A 15268-nucleotide genomic window follows, 5' to 3' on the forward strand; every position below is an offset into this window, starting at 1 on the left:
TGCAAGCAGGCTTTTTCCACTGAGGCAAGGGGAGAAAAAAACCTGAGGACATGGGTTAAGGGTGAGGGGGGAAAAGTTTAAAGCGAACATTAGGGGGGGGCTTCTTCACACAGAGAGTGCTGGGAGTGTGGAATGAGCTGCCAGATGAAGTGGTAAATGTGGGCTTACTTTTAACATTTTTAAGAAAAACTGGGACAGGTACATGGATGAGAGGGGATATGGTCCAGGTGCAGGTCAGTGGGACTAGGCAGTAAAATGGTTCGGCACAGCCAAGGCCTGTTTCTGTGCTGTAGTGTTCTGTGGTTCTAAGAAGAGGCAGAGGAAGCGAGCAGAGGCTATTGTAAAGTTCTGGTAAGGTTCCTTTCTTTCGTACTGCACAGGCAGGCCAGTGGGAATGACAGTCAGGGTGGTGGTCTGCTCCCCTCTTGCAGGATTTGGGGTGTCAGGTAGACCTCTCGTGTCCCAAGTGATTAGGAGAGAGGTGCATCTAGCTGCAGCTCCTTGAGGACCACGTTGGGGAACTGGCGGAGTTACAGGGGGGCAGTGCCTTCAGCCTCAGCTGCCCCGAGTATGTGTCTGTCTGCCCCATTCCTGTCTAACAAAGATGCAAAACTTTCTGCCCGGGCATGTGATATCTATCTGCTTGCCTTAGTGTCCCGGGATAGATTTTTCCCGGCCCTGGGAATGTATCAACTGTCTAGTCTTGAGGGACATGGGGTGTCAATATAGGAGGACTGTTTTCAGCCACTGGAGGAAGCTCGTCCCAATGCTGGACGGCAGTCCCGTGGGCCTTCTGAATCCAATGACCGATTGTCGCTCCTCCTCCCACCCTTCGCTCATTGGACAGTCCCTCCTGGCCCCTTGCAAACTGAAGACCCCCGACCCTTCACCTTTCCACTTGACCCATTGAAGCCTCTCCGTCCTGACCCAGTCACCCTCCCTTTGAGCTCTTACCCTTTCACTGGAACCTCGACCCCTTCTCACCTTCCACTCTTCAAAAAGCCCAGTGACAACCCCTGCCACCCCCCGCCCGCCGGTCAAGCTCTCGGACCCTCAGTCCTCGCCCTCCTGTTCCCCAGGGGCCTGCTGGAGTTGACCCCAAACTGGACGTACGGGATCGAGACACTGTTCGGAGACCCCGGCGGGGAGCACCTGGTTTACAGGATGGAGGGGATCCACTTCAACACCAAGCGCTGCGCAGTGGGGAAGGACGTTCAGGAGAAGACCACAGACCCACCACCTGAGGAGGCAGCCCACCGGGTAGGGGCAGCAGGAGGGAGAGGGAGTGAAGGTCTTCAACTGGGAGTGGGAGGGTGGGGCTTTGGGAAGATGGGGCCGGAGGGAGGGGCTGACAGGGTTGTGAGGGATGGCGGGTGGAACTGGGGGTTGGGGGTCAGAAGGAGGAGCGACAGATGGAGCACCTACGGTCTTGGGGTGCAGTTTCGGAGGGAGGACTCTCAGACGGCTAAGGGACTCTGGAAGGGGGGCTCTGAGACGGTGGGGGGGGAGAAGGGAGGGAGGTTGTAGGATGGTGGACGGGTTGGGGGAGGGTGAGATTCTGGGTGAGGGGCTTCGTTAGGTGCCCTTCCCCGAGCTTTGCTGATCCCTCTGATGGTCTCGACCCTCTCCAGCGGAGACGCGACATCCTGACGGAGTCCAAGTATGTGGAGCTAGTGATGGTGGCTGACAGCAACGAGGTGGGTGAATTGGTCGGGTGAGGGGAGGGATGGGGGGGGCAACAGGGTTGCTGGGGAGGTCTCGCTGGAGGGTTGTTACTGTGCTGTTGGCCTGGGAATTTGGGATCACAGAGACAGGGAGGGGTGTAGGGGCTGGAGGGGGTTACAGAGACAGGGAGGGGTGTAGGGGCTGGAGGGGTTCACAGAGACAGGGAGGGGTGTAGGGACTGGAGGGGGTTACAGAGACAGGGAGGGGTGTAGGGACTGGAGGGGTTCACAGAGACAGGGAGGGGTGTAGGGACTGGAGGGGTTACAGAGACAGGGAGGGGTGTAGGGGATGGAGGAGGTTACAGAGACAGGGAGGGGTGTAGGGGCTGGAGGGGGTTACAGAAACAGGGAGGGGTGTAGGGGCTGGAGGGGGTCACAGAGACAGGGAGGGGTGTAGGGAGGGGTGTACAGAGACAGGGAGGGGTGTAGGGGCGGGAGGGGGTTACGGAGACGGGGAGGGGTGTAGGGGCCGGAGGGGGTTACAGAGACAGGGAGGGGTGTAGGGGCTGGAGGGGGTCACAGAGACAGGGAGGGGTGTAGGGGCTGGAGGGGGTTACAGAGACAGGGATGGGTGTAGGGGCTGGAGGGGGTCACAGAGACAGGGAGGGGTGTAGGGGCTGGAGGGGGTCACAGAGATGGGGAGGGGTGTAGGGGCTGGAGGGGGTCACAGAGATGGGGAGGGGTGTAGGGGCTGGAGGGGGTCACAGAGATGGGGAGGGGTGTAGGGAGGGGGTCACAGAGATGGGGAGGGGTGTAGGGACTGGAGGGGGTCACAGAGATGGGGAGGGGTGTAGGGAGGGGTGTACAGAGACCAGTCTGTAAAACAACAGCATCAGGTGCAATAGAGACACAAGGGGGAAGACGCTGGAAACTGCCTCAACGAACAGTCTCCTGGAGGATTTCAGCAGATCGAACAGCATCTGTAGATGGGAAATGGACAATCAACATTTTGGGATGAAGACCCTCCTTCAGCCGCCACAGATGTTGCTTGACCTGCTGAGTGTCTTGTTTGTGCGATGGACACATTTGGAGAGACCTTCTCTTGGTGGGACTAGGATCTAATCTGAGTGACAGGCATGGACTTCCACTGCCTGGAATTGGGCGGACTTCCTTGAAATAACTTCCGTTTCCTACAGTATCAGCGATATGGATACAACCTCAAGACCATACAGACGCGGATGTTGGAAATCGCTAACCAAGTTGACGCAGTGAGTATCAAACTTTGGTGCCCTGCACTGCTCCCTCTGTCTTCTCAGGGCTTAGTCCGGAGAGAGTGTGGTGTTCTGCAAGGACTCCTGTTGGAAACTCTGTTGTTTGTGATTTTATATGTAAGCGTTCTGGATGAAATGTAGGTGCTCTGATCAGTTAGTTTGCTGACTAATGTTGGGGTTATGGATGTCTGAATGAGTTCACTGAAGGAGATAGAACAATCCAATTGGGTACAAGAAACAGAAGTCTGAAAGCACTCAGCGATGACTTCTACCCCACTGTTATAAGTTCATTGAATAGTTTCCTAGTACAATAAAATACACTCTTGACCTTACAACCTACCTCGTTGTGTTCTTGCACCTTACTGTCTGCCTGTTCTGCACTTTCTCTGTAACTGCTAAACTTCATTCTGCATTCTGTTATTGTTTTACCTTGTTCTACCTCAGTGTGATGGTCCGATCTGTGTAAAAGGTATGCAAGACAAAATTTTCACTGTATCTCAATACATGTGACAATAATTAACCAATTCATTCAATACTGATCAGCTGGAAATCTGGGCAGAGAAATGGCAGATGGAGTTTAATTGGGGCGAGTCATGCATTTTGGGAGGTCCAACACAAGCAGAAGGTGTACAGTACAGGACCCATGGGTGTAGTTGGGCGATCCAACACAAGCAGAAGGATTATAGTGCAGGACCCATGGGTGTGTTGCTGTCATAGAATTGGTAACGCAGTGGATAGCAGGCAAATCATGGGTTGGGTCATTGAGTATCAAATTGGGTTGTTGTGTTATAAATTGTGCAACAATTTACAACTCCACGCTTCACGCTCTTCTTCCATCAAACTCTACCATCCATAGCCCTTTGTCACCTGGATCTACCTATCACCTCCCAGCCTCTGTCATTCTCTCCACTCTCCCCTCCTTCGAATATCTATTTATCTTCCTCACCTGGATCCACCTGTCACCTCCCAGCCTCCACTCTCCCCTCCTCCCTTTGCCTATCGCCCCTCCTCACCTGGATCCACCCGTCACCTCCTGGCTCTTGCTCCATCCCTTCCCCTCTTTTCGCCGGCGATCTCCTCTCAGTCTGGGTGAAGGGTCTCGACCCCAAAGGTCGCCTCCCTCCACAGATGCTGCCTGACTCGCGGAGTATCTTTTGATTTCCCTTGTCTTATTTTTATTAACTTTATTTGATTTGATGGTACGACACAGTAACAAACCCTTTTGACCCAATGAGCCACCGCCACTCTTTCACACCCATGTGACTAATTACTGGACTAACATTTGGGAGGAACCCGGAGCACCCGGAAGAAGTGGGCTGGATCACGGGCGGAATGTACAAACTCTTTTCAGACAGCAGCAGGAACGGAGCCTGGGTCTCTGATGCTCTGTACCAGTGTTACATTGATTGCGATGTCATCATGTCGCCCTCTTGCCCTCCACATTTTGTTTTGTCCAGTTCTACAGGCCGCTGAGCATCCGCGTGGCGCTGGTAGGGGTGGAGGTTTGGACCCAGGAGAACCCTTTTGAGATTAGCAGCAGCCCCGGAGACACCCTGAACCGCTTCCTGAAATGGAGGGAAACCTACCTTGTTCCGAGGATCCACCACGACAACGCTCAGCTGCTGATGTAAGTGGAACTACCCCTGGCCTTGGCAGTGCAAAGCTCGGTGTTTCCGGTGGAACATCCCAGCAGGAAGTGGGCCTAGAGCCGAGGAGGTCTGCTTTGCTGGACCGGGAGAGGCGAGCTGGAACGCCACCACTGCCAGGAATATGTAATTGCAAAGTGACATGTTTACACGCTTGCTTACTTTAGCTCTGCATTCTGTTATTGTTTTACCTTGTTCTGCCTCAGTGTGATGATCTGATCTATATAAAAGGTATGCAAGACAAACTTTTCACTGTATCTCAATACACGTGACAATAATAAACCAATTCATTCAATACTGATCAGGTGGAAATGTGGGTAGGCTGCTGACAGCAGCCCACCAGAGTCGTCTTTCAAGTTGTCCCCAGGTGGAGCCCATCTTCGAAGATCCTTCCTCTCCCAGGGATGAGGTCTTTGGAGCTTCTGTTGGTGTCTCTGTAGCGCTGGGTTTTTAAACAGGATGGGGTTACTAGCCCCGTGTCCAACCCTCCCCCTGTCACAGCCGGGCTTGGGACTGTCCACGGCAGAGTTAGAATTACATTTGGCAAAATAAAACCACTGTAAGTTACAGTGAATAATGTAAAAGATGAGACATTGTTGATGAGTTCATGCCCATTTGGAAATTTGATGGCGCAGGGGAAGAAGCTGTTTCTACAACGTTGAGTGCGGTTCTTCAGGCTCCTGTACCACCTCCTTGAAGGTAGTGATGAGCAGAAGACGTGTCCTGGATGGCGAGCGTCCTTAATGAGAGATGTCACCTTCTTGAGGCATCACCTGTGACCACTGAGTTGTCCTTCTCCCGCCTGCATGCAAAGAGCAAGGCTCCAGAGACGAGGGCAACAAAGAGGTGGCCTTGGGAGGCAGAGGAGCGGCTGCGGGATTGCTTCGAGTCAGTGGACTGGGCCGTGTCCATCTGAATGAATATACCCCGATTGTCACAGACTTTATAAACAGTCGGATAAGTGTGCCCCACAGAATCATTCAGCAACTTCCCCAACCAGATCTGTAATCTCCTGAAGGCCAGATCGGAGGCATTCAGGTCTGGCGATTAAGTCGGATACAAATGGTCTAGAGGAAATCCTCTTGAAAGCCACCTCACGGGCAATTCCGGACCAAAACGGAATCACAGAAGGATGCTCGAGAGCTGTGGCAGGGCTTGAATGCCATCACCTCCGACAAGGTGAAACCCGGTGACAGAGATAACAACAAGGCCTCACACCCAGATGAGCTCAGTGCCTTTTATTCCTCACTTTGACTGCCAAAACATGGAGGATCCTTCATGAACTGCCACGGCCCCCGGTGCCCCTGTGATTTCAGTCTCTGAGGCCGACGTGAGAGCAGCCTTCAGGAGGGTGAACCCACGAAAAGCATCCGGCCCAGACGGGGTACCTGGCCAAGTACTAAAGATCAACTGGCTGGAGTGATCACCGATACCTTTAACCTCTCACTTTGGCAATCTAAGGTGTCCACCTGCTTCAAGTAGGCTTCAATTACACCGGTGCCTAAAAAAAACATGGTGACCTGCCTCCATAGAACCATAGAAACTACAGCACAGAAACAGGCCCTTTGGCCCTTCTTGGCTGTGCCGAACCATTTTCTGCCCAGTCCCACTGACCTGCACACGGACCATATCCCTCCATACACCTCCCATCCATGTATCTGTCCAATTTATTCTTAAATGTTAAAAAAGAACCCGCATTTACCACCTCGTCTGGCAGCTCATTCCATACTCCCACCACTCTCTGTGTGAAGAAGCCCCCCCCAATGTTCCCTTTAAATTTTTCCCCCCTCACCCTTAACCCATGTCCTCTGGTTTTTTTCTCCCCTTGCCTCAGTGGAAAAAGCCTGCTTGCATTCACTCTATCTATACCCATCATAATTTTATATACCTCTATCAAATCTCCCCTCATTCTTCTACGCTCCAGGGAATAAAGTCCTAACCTATTCAACCTTTCTCTGTAACTGAGTTTCTCACGTCCCAGCAACATCCTTGTAAACCTTCTCTGCACTCTTTCAACCTTATTTATATCCTTCCTGTAATTTGGTGACCAAAACTGAACACAATACTCCAGATTCGGCCTCACCAATGCCTTATACAACCTCATCATAACATTCCAGCTCTTATACTCAATACTACGATTAATAAAGGCCAATGTACCAAAAGCTCTCTTTACGACCCTATCTACCTGTGACGACACTTTTAGGGAATTTTGTATCTGTATTCCCAGATCCCTCTGTTCTACTGCACTCCTCAGTGCCTTACCATTAACCCTGTATGTTCTACGTTGGTTTGTCCTTCCAACGTGCAATACCTCACACTTGTCAGTATTAAACTCCATCTGCCATTTTTCAGCCCATTTTTCCAGCTGGTCCAAGTCCCTCTGCAGGCTCTGAAAACCTTCCTCAGTGTCTACTACACCCCCAATCTTTGTATCATCAGCAAACTTGCTGATCCAATTTACCACATTATCATCCAGATCATTGATATAGATGACAAATAACAATGGACCCAGTGAACATCATCCAGTAGCGCTTACACCGACAGTGGTGAACTGCTCTGAGGGGCTGGTAGGTGTCATCACAAAAAAAGCATGGCAGCATTTCTACTACTTTAAAAGTTTGAGAAGGATCAGCACGGCATCTAAACTTTGACAAACTTCCATAGTTGTGTAGTGGAGAGTACACTGACTGGCTGCATCACGGCCTGGTATGGAAACACTAATGCCCTTGAATGGAAATCCTACAAAAAGTAGCGGGCGTGGCCCAGACCATCACGAGTAAAGCCCTCCCCATCACATCCCCACGGAGTGTTGTCCCTGGAAAGCAGATCCATCACCAGAGACTCTGCCCACCCAGGCCATGCTGTCCTCTCGCTGTTGCCATCAGGAAGGTGGTACAGGAGCCTCGGGACTCGCACCACCAGGTTATTATCCCTCAACCGTCAGCTCATGAAGTACTGAACTGATCTTCCAGCCTATGGACTTGCTTTCAAGGACTCTTCATCTCATGTTCTCAATATTTATAGCATATTTATTTCTATTTTTGTATTTGCACAGTTTGTTGTTCGTCCTGCTGACTGCTGCCTTTCATTGATTCTATCGTGTTTCTTGAATTTTCGGTGCGTGTCTGCAAGAAAACGAATCCTAGGGCTGTCCAGTATATGGTGACATGTATGTACTTTGATAAATTTACTTTGTACTTTTGAACTTTGAAGATGTTCTTGACGGTGGGGAGCATTGTGGCTTGAGACTCGAGACTCTTGTCACCCTGTGTATTGGAGACTCCACGCCAGGCTGTGATGCAGCCGGTCCGAATACTCTCCACAGTGCAGCTGCAGAAATTTGCTCAAACTTGCAATCAACTAGAGCCACTGGTGTGCCTTCTTCAGCGTGTTGGGTCCAGAGTAGACTCTCTGAGATGTTGATGTCCGGGAACGTCAAGCTGCTCTCCCCTCAGTGAGTTCCCATGCACGTCTACCTGACTTCCTGCAGTCCAAGTTAGTTTCCTCGGTCTTGCTTATTTGGCATGTGAGGTTGTTGCACCATTCAACCAGCCAATTTGTCTCCATATTTGTCACCATATACAACCCTGAGATTCATTATCTTGTGGGCATTTACATTACAAACATAAGTCAGCATAAACTTAAATTAACAAGACTTACAAGATAAAATAAGCATAATGAAACGAAATCAGAAGCCAGAGAGAATCTGCAGGTGCTGGTGATCCAGGCAACAGGCCCGAAATGTTGATTGTTCTCTTTTCCATAGATGCTGCCTGGCCTGCTGAGTTCCTCCAGCATTTTGTGTGTGCTGCTCAGATTTCCAGCATCTGCAGACTTTCTCTTGTTTCTCCTTTGAACTTAATCGTTCCCACCCTCTGGTATTAGACGTTTCAAGCCAAGGGAAAAGATACTGGCCATTTACTCTAACTGTGTCTCTCATGATGCTATAAACCTCTGTCAGTTTCCACTCAGACTCTGACACTCCAGCCCGGGTTTGTCTAACAGGTCAAGTCCAGCACATTCCTGGCACCCACTGCTTTCTGAGTAAAAACAAACTTGCCCCACATCTCCTTCAGACTTTCCCCCTCTCATCCTAAATGCATGCACCCTGGTATTTCGATTCTGGGGGAAAAAGGATGCTGTCTGTCTCTACTCTGTCTTAATGTTGAACAAGGCAGTCTCCTTGGGAACTTTATTCTCTTTTCACCCCCCAGAGGGAGCTCGTTTCCGAGTGAAACAGTTGGCATGGCATCCCAGAGTTCCATGTGCTCCAAGGATCGTTCAGGAGGCGTCACCGTGGTGAGAGAGAGGGGATGTTGGAACGTGGGCCTGAGGCCTAGTTGTCTGAAGGGCACTGAGTGCGTCCTCCAGTGCTGAGAAACTCACGGGAGAGGGTCGAGGTTTAGTGGGAGGGTTCCGGGGAAGGGAGACATCGGTGCTCTGGTACCCCCCCAATGGGTGGGGTTGATGGGTTAATCAACCACTATAAATCACCCACATGGTGTATTGCAGAGGGGTAGAATCGGTGGGGGGGCGGGTTGTGGTAAGGATCTGGGAAAAGTGAAATGGGATCAATGTACATAGAGCAGTACATACAGGCCCTTCGGCCCACAATGTTGTGCCAACCTTTGAACCTACTCCACGATCAATCTGACCCTTCATTCCTACACACTCCATAACCCTGCATTTTTCTATCATTTATGTGCCTGTCAAAGAGACTCTTGAATGTCCCAAATGATTCAGCACCTCCAGCAGTGCACTCCAGGTGCCCACTACTCTGTAAAATCAAAAAAAAACTACCTTTGGCATCCCTAAATGTTGTTCCACTCACTTTAAGCAGAAGTCCTTGGGTACTGGCCGTTGTTGCCCTGGCAATAGGACACTGTATTTGTGTCTCTCATAATCTTCCGCACTTCTATCAAGCCAGATCTGATCTTCCTTTGCTAATTTGCCCAACCAGTGTTCATAAGCCATGCTCTCTGATCCAGACACCATCCCGGTGAATCTCCTCTGCACTCTCTCTAAAGCTTCCACATCCTTCCTGTAGTGGGGTGACCAGAACTGAACTTCAATATAAGAGATGTGCAGTGGCTCGCTCAAACACTCTCAAACACTCTCAAACAAAGGGAGGGCCTGTTGATGCGTTATCTCCTGCTACGGCAGGGGGGAGCTTCCCGGCCGGGGACCAGGGGGTAAAATTGTGAGGGATGTGGGGACGGCATGATACTGTGAAAGCCACGGAGTCCTTGCAGTTGGGATCTGTCAAACTGATCGGAGAGGGATGGTTTCCAGAGGTGAGTAACGGGGAAGAGCCTAGGATTAGGTCTGATGCCAAATGGGCCATATGTCCCCTTTTCCCTGGTGATTACTCTGCGAGAGTCACAACGTGAGAAGGAGCTAGCTTCTTGGCCTTCAACAAACGGAATGGGGAGGGGGGCGGTGTGTGGGGAGGTATTGGTTGTTCTAGAGCTCTGCGGTAAAGCCCTGATGGGATGTTCCTTGGCCTCAGGACCACTCTGTCAGCGTGCTGGCCGTGGCCTCCACGGTGGCTCACGAGCTGGGGCACAACTTGGGCATCAGCCACGATACAGACGACCGGCTTTGTGACTGTCAGAATTCGCGGAGACTGGGCGGGTGTATCATGGAGCCGTCCACTGGGTACGTACGCTGTGGAGGGGTGGGGTGGGCTGGGGGAGGGGAGAGGTGGCGAGAAGGGAGGAAGAGCCGAGGCAGGGAACGCTGTGGGTGGGGCTGTAAGGAGGGAGTGCCAAACGAGGGAATGAATGAGGGAGCATGGATGGTCGGCTGGGAGGGGTGGTGAAGGAGGGAGTGCTGTGGGAGGGAGAGCTTTGGGAGTACCGGCAGGGAGGGAGGGTCAGTGTGGAGGGAGCACTGCACCACCCCAGTGACATACTGGAGGCCTCCATCTCTTTGCCAGGTTCCTCCCAGGCCAGGTCTTCAGCAGCTGCAGTCGGAAGGACCTGGAACACAGCCTGCGGCACGGAGAGGCGATGTGCCTCTTCAACTTCCCCACCTCTGGAAGTCTGTTCGGGGGCCAGAGGTGCGGCAACCTCTACCTGGAGAATGGCGAGGAGTGCGACTGTGGGCTGGCATTCGTGAGTGTGGGGGGGGGAACGCGGCAGTGGCTGGGGGTTGGGTGAGGGGAACCTCGCGGACTTGTTTTAGTTTCAGGCAGTCAAGGAGGCCCCTCACCCAAGTGATGCTGGAAATCTAGAGCAATACACACAACCTGCTGGAGGAACTCAGCAGGTCAGGAGGGGAATAAGCAATTGACATTCCAGACCCTCTGGGGGGATTTTCTGTTGGCTATCACTGTCTTGGGTAAGGGGAGAACCTCGAGACGAGTGGTATCCGTGTGAGGTGCCAACAGTGGCAGTGTGGCAGAAGCTGGGGATGGGCCTATGGGTGGACGTCTCAGATTTGGAAGATGTTGACAATTGGTTTATTACTGTCACGTCTCGAGATACAGTGAAAAGCTTTCGTGTTCCAGCCTGACAGACCGGTCCATACATACTGTAAGCACAGTGAAGTAGTACAGGGGCAAACAGAATGCAGAATCCCACATAAAATACTGGAGCAACTCAGCACGTCTATGGAGGGGAATAAACAGTCAGCATTTCAGGCCAAGACCCATCATCAACCTGTTTATTCCATTCCATTGATGCTGCCTGACCTGCTGAGTTCCTCCAGCACTTTGTGCGTGTTGCTTTGGATTTCCAGCATCCGCAGAAACTGGTGTGAAACAGAATGCAGAATAGAGTGTCACAGTTACAGAGAGAGTGCAGTGCAGGCAGATAAATAAAGTGCAGGGGCCACAACGAGGGAGATTGGGAGATCAGGAGCTCATCTTTGAGAGTAGGAGAGGTGTTCGAGAGTTTGATAACGGGATAGAAGCTGTCCTTGAGCCTAGTGGTTAATACATGCTTTCAGGCTTTTGTATCTTATGTCTGATGGGAGATGGGAGAAGAGAGAACATTTGAGGTGGGCGGGATCTTATATTGTGCTGGCTGCTTACTGAGGCAGCAGGAAGTGTAGACAAAGTCCATGGAGGGGAGGCTGGTTTCTGTGAGGTGCCGAGCTGTGTCCACAACACTCTTCAATTTCTTGAGGTCTTGGGCAGAGCCATGATACATCCAGTCAGGATGTTTTCTGTGGTGCATCTGTAAAAGTTGGTGAGGGTAATCAGAAACATGCCAAATTTTCTTTTAAGAAAGAGGTAAGGGGAGGGATAAGGGTACGAGAGCTGTGGCATTAACCAGAGGCGCCTGTGAGGACCCGTGATCAGTGTTTCTGGCCATGCCAGGCTTCAGTGTCACCATGGTGACCGTGTAGGCCGCAGTGGCCTGGGCGACGTAATGGCCTCCTGTCTCTCCCTCTCCTAGGAATGCAGGGATCCCTGTTGCAATGCCACCACCTGCAAGTTGGTGCCCGGTGCCCAGTGTTCTTCTGATGGAGCTTGCTGTGAAAACTGCCAGGTAGGAGCAGCTGCCGGGTTTGTCCCCTTGTGAGTTGCATTCCTCAAGAGTCAGAGGGACATTTCCAGTTTCCCTGCTCCCCAACTAAGAGCCCACGGGATCTTTCTGGCTACCCCAACCTCCCAAGAGCCCGTTTATGTTAGCAAGACAAGCATTTGTTGGTCACCCCTTGTCTGCCATTTTGAATTCCTTCCCTCCATGTGGCAGAGGTGATGTGGAGGTCCTGTTGAGGATAAGACCATGAGACAGGCGGCCTCTGCAGCCCTCTGTGGCAGTGAGTTCCATAGATTCACCACCCTCTGGCTGAAAAAATTCCTTCTTATCTCTGTCCAAATGGCCGTCCCTCTATATTGAGGCTGTGCCCTCCGATCCTGAGACTCCCCCACTATAGGAAACATCCCCTCTGCATCCACTCTATCCAGGCCTTTCAGTATCCACATTGAGATTCCCCTCCCGATCCTTCTGAATTCCACCGAGTACGAGCCCAGAGACATCAAGCACCCTTCACGTGTTAACCCTTTCATCCCCATGATGAAGGAAGGGCTGGTTTGGGACTGTGTCCTCTTCATCCTTTATGGCGGGAAAGCTGGTGTACAGCAGATGTCTCTCAGACGGGTGAACCATGACCCCATGCGTTGAGTTGGAGGGGGAGATTTCTCGAACTGGAGCCCACTTTACGCCCCCCCCCGCTACCTCCATTCCCTTTCTCCCAACATCTGTGTCCCCAATCTTGCTCACAGTGGTGCAGAGTGAGATCCCATGAGGTTGGGGTTACGTTGTACATTGCCCATTGTCAGGTGCGTGGGGTGCGTGCTTTGGCCTGAACTGGGAGGCATCACCATGGTGGTGGAGGGGGGAACGGTGGTGTTGGGGAATGACTTTGCCATGGTCTCCAGGACACAGGCCCCACTGTGAGCAGGAGGTAGAGTGCGAATGACCCTCTGACCCCATTACACACACTGTCCAACCCCATGCACCAAGGCGTGGGAAACAGTGGGCGGGGAAATGAGACGCAGTGGGCAGAAGGTCTTGTTTTTCTGCTGATCGGATCCCGTGCAGGACGTGCCCAAGGAATTGTGGGTAGGCTAGGAAGGGCCAGATGGGGCGAGCGGCCTTATTGCGTTGTCACATGGCTACACCAGGTGACGTCTTCTCTCTGTTTGCCCACCCTCAGCTGAAGAAAGCAGCCACCCTTTGCCGTCCACCCCTGGGGGACTGTGACCTCCCTGAGTACTGCACAGGACTCTCACCCTACTGCCCGCCCAACGTCTTCCTGCGCAACGGCCTGTCCTGTGATGGCGGGAGGGCCTACTGCTACAACGGAGCCTGCCTCACCCTCCCAGCCCAGTGCCAGGTCCTCTGGGGCCCAGGTGAGCCTAGCCTTTGGGCTGAGGGCTGGAGAGGAGCTTGAGGGCGAGATTTGAGGAGGAGTGGTTATGATAGGGAGGGACTGGAGAGATGAGTTGGGGGAGGAGTGGCTGTGGTGGGGGGAGGGACTGGAGGGATGAGTTGGGAGAGGAGTGGCTGTGATGGGGAGGGACTGGAGGGATGAGTTGGGAGAGGAGTGGCTGTGATGGGGAGGGACTGGAGGAATGAGTTGGGGAGGAGTGGCTGTGATGGGGAGGGACTGGAGGGATGAGTTGGAGGAGGAGTGGCTGTGATGGGGAGGGACTGGAGGGATGAGTTGGGGAGGAGTGGCTGTGATGGGAAGGGGCTGGAGGGATGAGTTGGGAGAGGAGTGGCTGTGATGGGAAGGGGCTGGAGGGATGAGTTGGGAGAGGAGTGGCTGTGATGAGGGGTCTGGAGGGATGAGTTGGGGGGAGTGGCTGTGATGGGGGGAGGGATGTTGGGGTGGGGTTGGGAGGAATGGAGGTTGGAGGGATGGTATTTGGAAGGTGGGGGGGGGTTTCTTGTGGATTTGCCCCTTGACCTTGGTGATGGCTTCTTCCCTCCCTAGGCTCGGTCCAGGCCCCCGACATCTGCTTCTCCATCAACACCAAGGGCGATATCTACGGCAACTGCGGTGAGACACCCAACGGCACCTTCCTCCGCTGCTCCGAAGAGTGAGTACTGGGGTGGGGGGGGGTGGTGGGTCACCCCTGTATCACTCACTGACCTCCCCCCCGCCCCCCACACCCAACCTCCCGGTGCCTCCGGTCTCCCCCTGATGCCTCTGACCTCCAATCCCAACCTCCCCCTTCAATCCCCAACCTCACCCTCCAATCCCAACCTCCCCCTTCAATCCCCAACCTCCCCCTTCAATCCCCAACCTCCCCCTTCAATCCCCAACCTCACCCTTCAATCCCCAACCTCACCCTTCAATCCCCAACCTCCCCCTTCAATCCCCAACCTCACCCTTCATCACCATCTAACCCCTGATTTCCCTGTTTCACCAGAAAATCTCAGCAGGAACTGAGCTTGAATATATTTTTTTTACAACTTGGAGACCATACATTCTGTCCCTCTGGCCCCTGACATTCCCCCTCTGTCACCGCGATGTCTTCCATTTGACCTCTGACCCTACCCCCTTAACTTCCACCCATTACCCCCAGTCCCCCTCTAATCTCCGATCCCTGGATATCCACTCTATCCTCGGGAAAATCCCCGTCGCCCCACACTGTCCCAACTCTTCCCTCTTCCCCCTGTTCCTCTGACCCCCGACACTCAGCTCCTACCCCAAGTTCAAACTCAATTGCCCCTCATCTTCCCCTCTGACTTCTGTCTCATCATCTAACCCCAAGCCTTCCTCTCCCCGACCCCTGCAAACCCAGGCTCCCTCCATTATCCCTCTCTCCATTCCTTTCTTACTGACCTCCTGACCTCCTGATCCTACACTCCAACCGCGGACGCCCTCCCCCCCCCCCCCAGCTGTGTGCCGGCACCCCGGACACCCCCCCATCTCTTCGCCCTCCGCAGCCCGGCCGGGGTCTGTGGTTGGTGTGGGAGGGGGGAGACTTTGGCCAGACCTCACCTGCGTCCCCCTCCCCACAGGGACAGCCGGTGCGGGAAGCTGCAGTGCGATGGGGGCAGCGACCGGCCGGTGCTGGGCTCCAACGCCCAGATCCTGGTGACCAAGGTGCAGCGCGGTGAGCAGGAGCTGAACTGCCGGGGCACGCACTTCAACCTCGGCGACGACATCGCTGACCCTGCCCTGGTCATGCCCGGCACCGTGTGTGGGCAGGGCAAGGTAC

At 53.1% G+C, this 15268-nt stretch overlaps 1 protein-coding gene across 3 annotated transcripts in view; it reads left to right on the forward strand.

The window, feature by feature from the left end:
- Positions 1 to 15268, forward strand: part of adam15 (ADAM metallopeptidase domain 15) — a 57385-nt gene that overhangs the window by 19343 nt on the left and 22774 nt on the right. For all 3 annotated transcript variants that reach the window (XM_063041913.1, XM_063041915.1, XM_063041914.1), the window contains exons 6-16: positions 1080 to 1260; positions 1632 to 1697; positions 2861 to 2932; positions 4393 to 4562; positions 8796 to 8880; positions 10091 to 10239; positions 10520 to 10697; positions 11985 to 12077; positions 13252 to 13447; positions 14035 to 14140; positions 15069 to 15264. In XM_063041913.1, the coding sequence (XP_062897983.1) occupies positions 1080 to 1260; positions 1632 to 1697; positions 2861 to 2932; positions 4393 to 4562; positions 8796 to 8880; positions 10091 to 10239; positions 10520 to 10697; positions 11985 to 12077; positions 13252 to 13447; positions 14035 to 14140; positions 15069 to 15264 (1492 nt within the window). The remainder of the gene's footprint in view (positions 1 to 1079; positions 1261 to 1631; positions 1698 to 2860; positions 2933 to 4392; positions 4563 to 8795; positions 8881 to 10090; positions 10240 to 10519; positions 10698 to 11984; positions 12078 to 13251; positions 13448 to 14034; positions 14141 to 15068; positions 15265 to 15268) is intronic.

Source organism: Mobula hypostoma, chromosome 2 (assembly GCF_963921235.1).
Source record: "Mobula hypostoma chromosome 2, sMobHyp1.1, whole genome shotgun sequence".
Lineage (NCBI taxonomy): Eukaryota > Metazoa > Chordata > Chondrichthyes > Myliobatiformes > Myliobatidae > Mobula > Mobula hypostoma.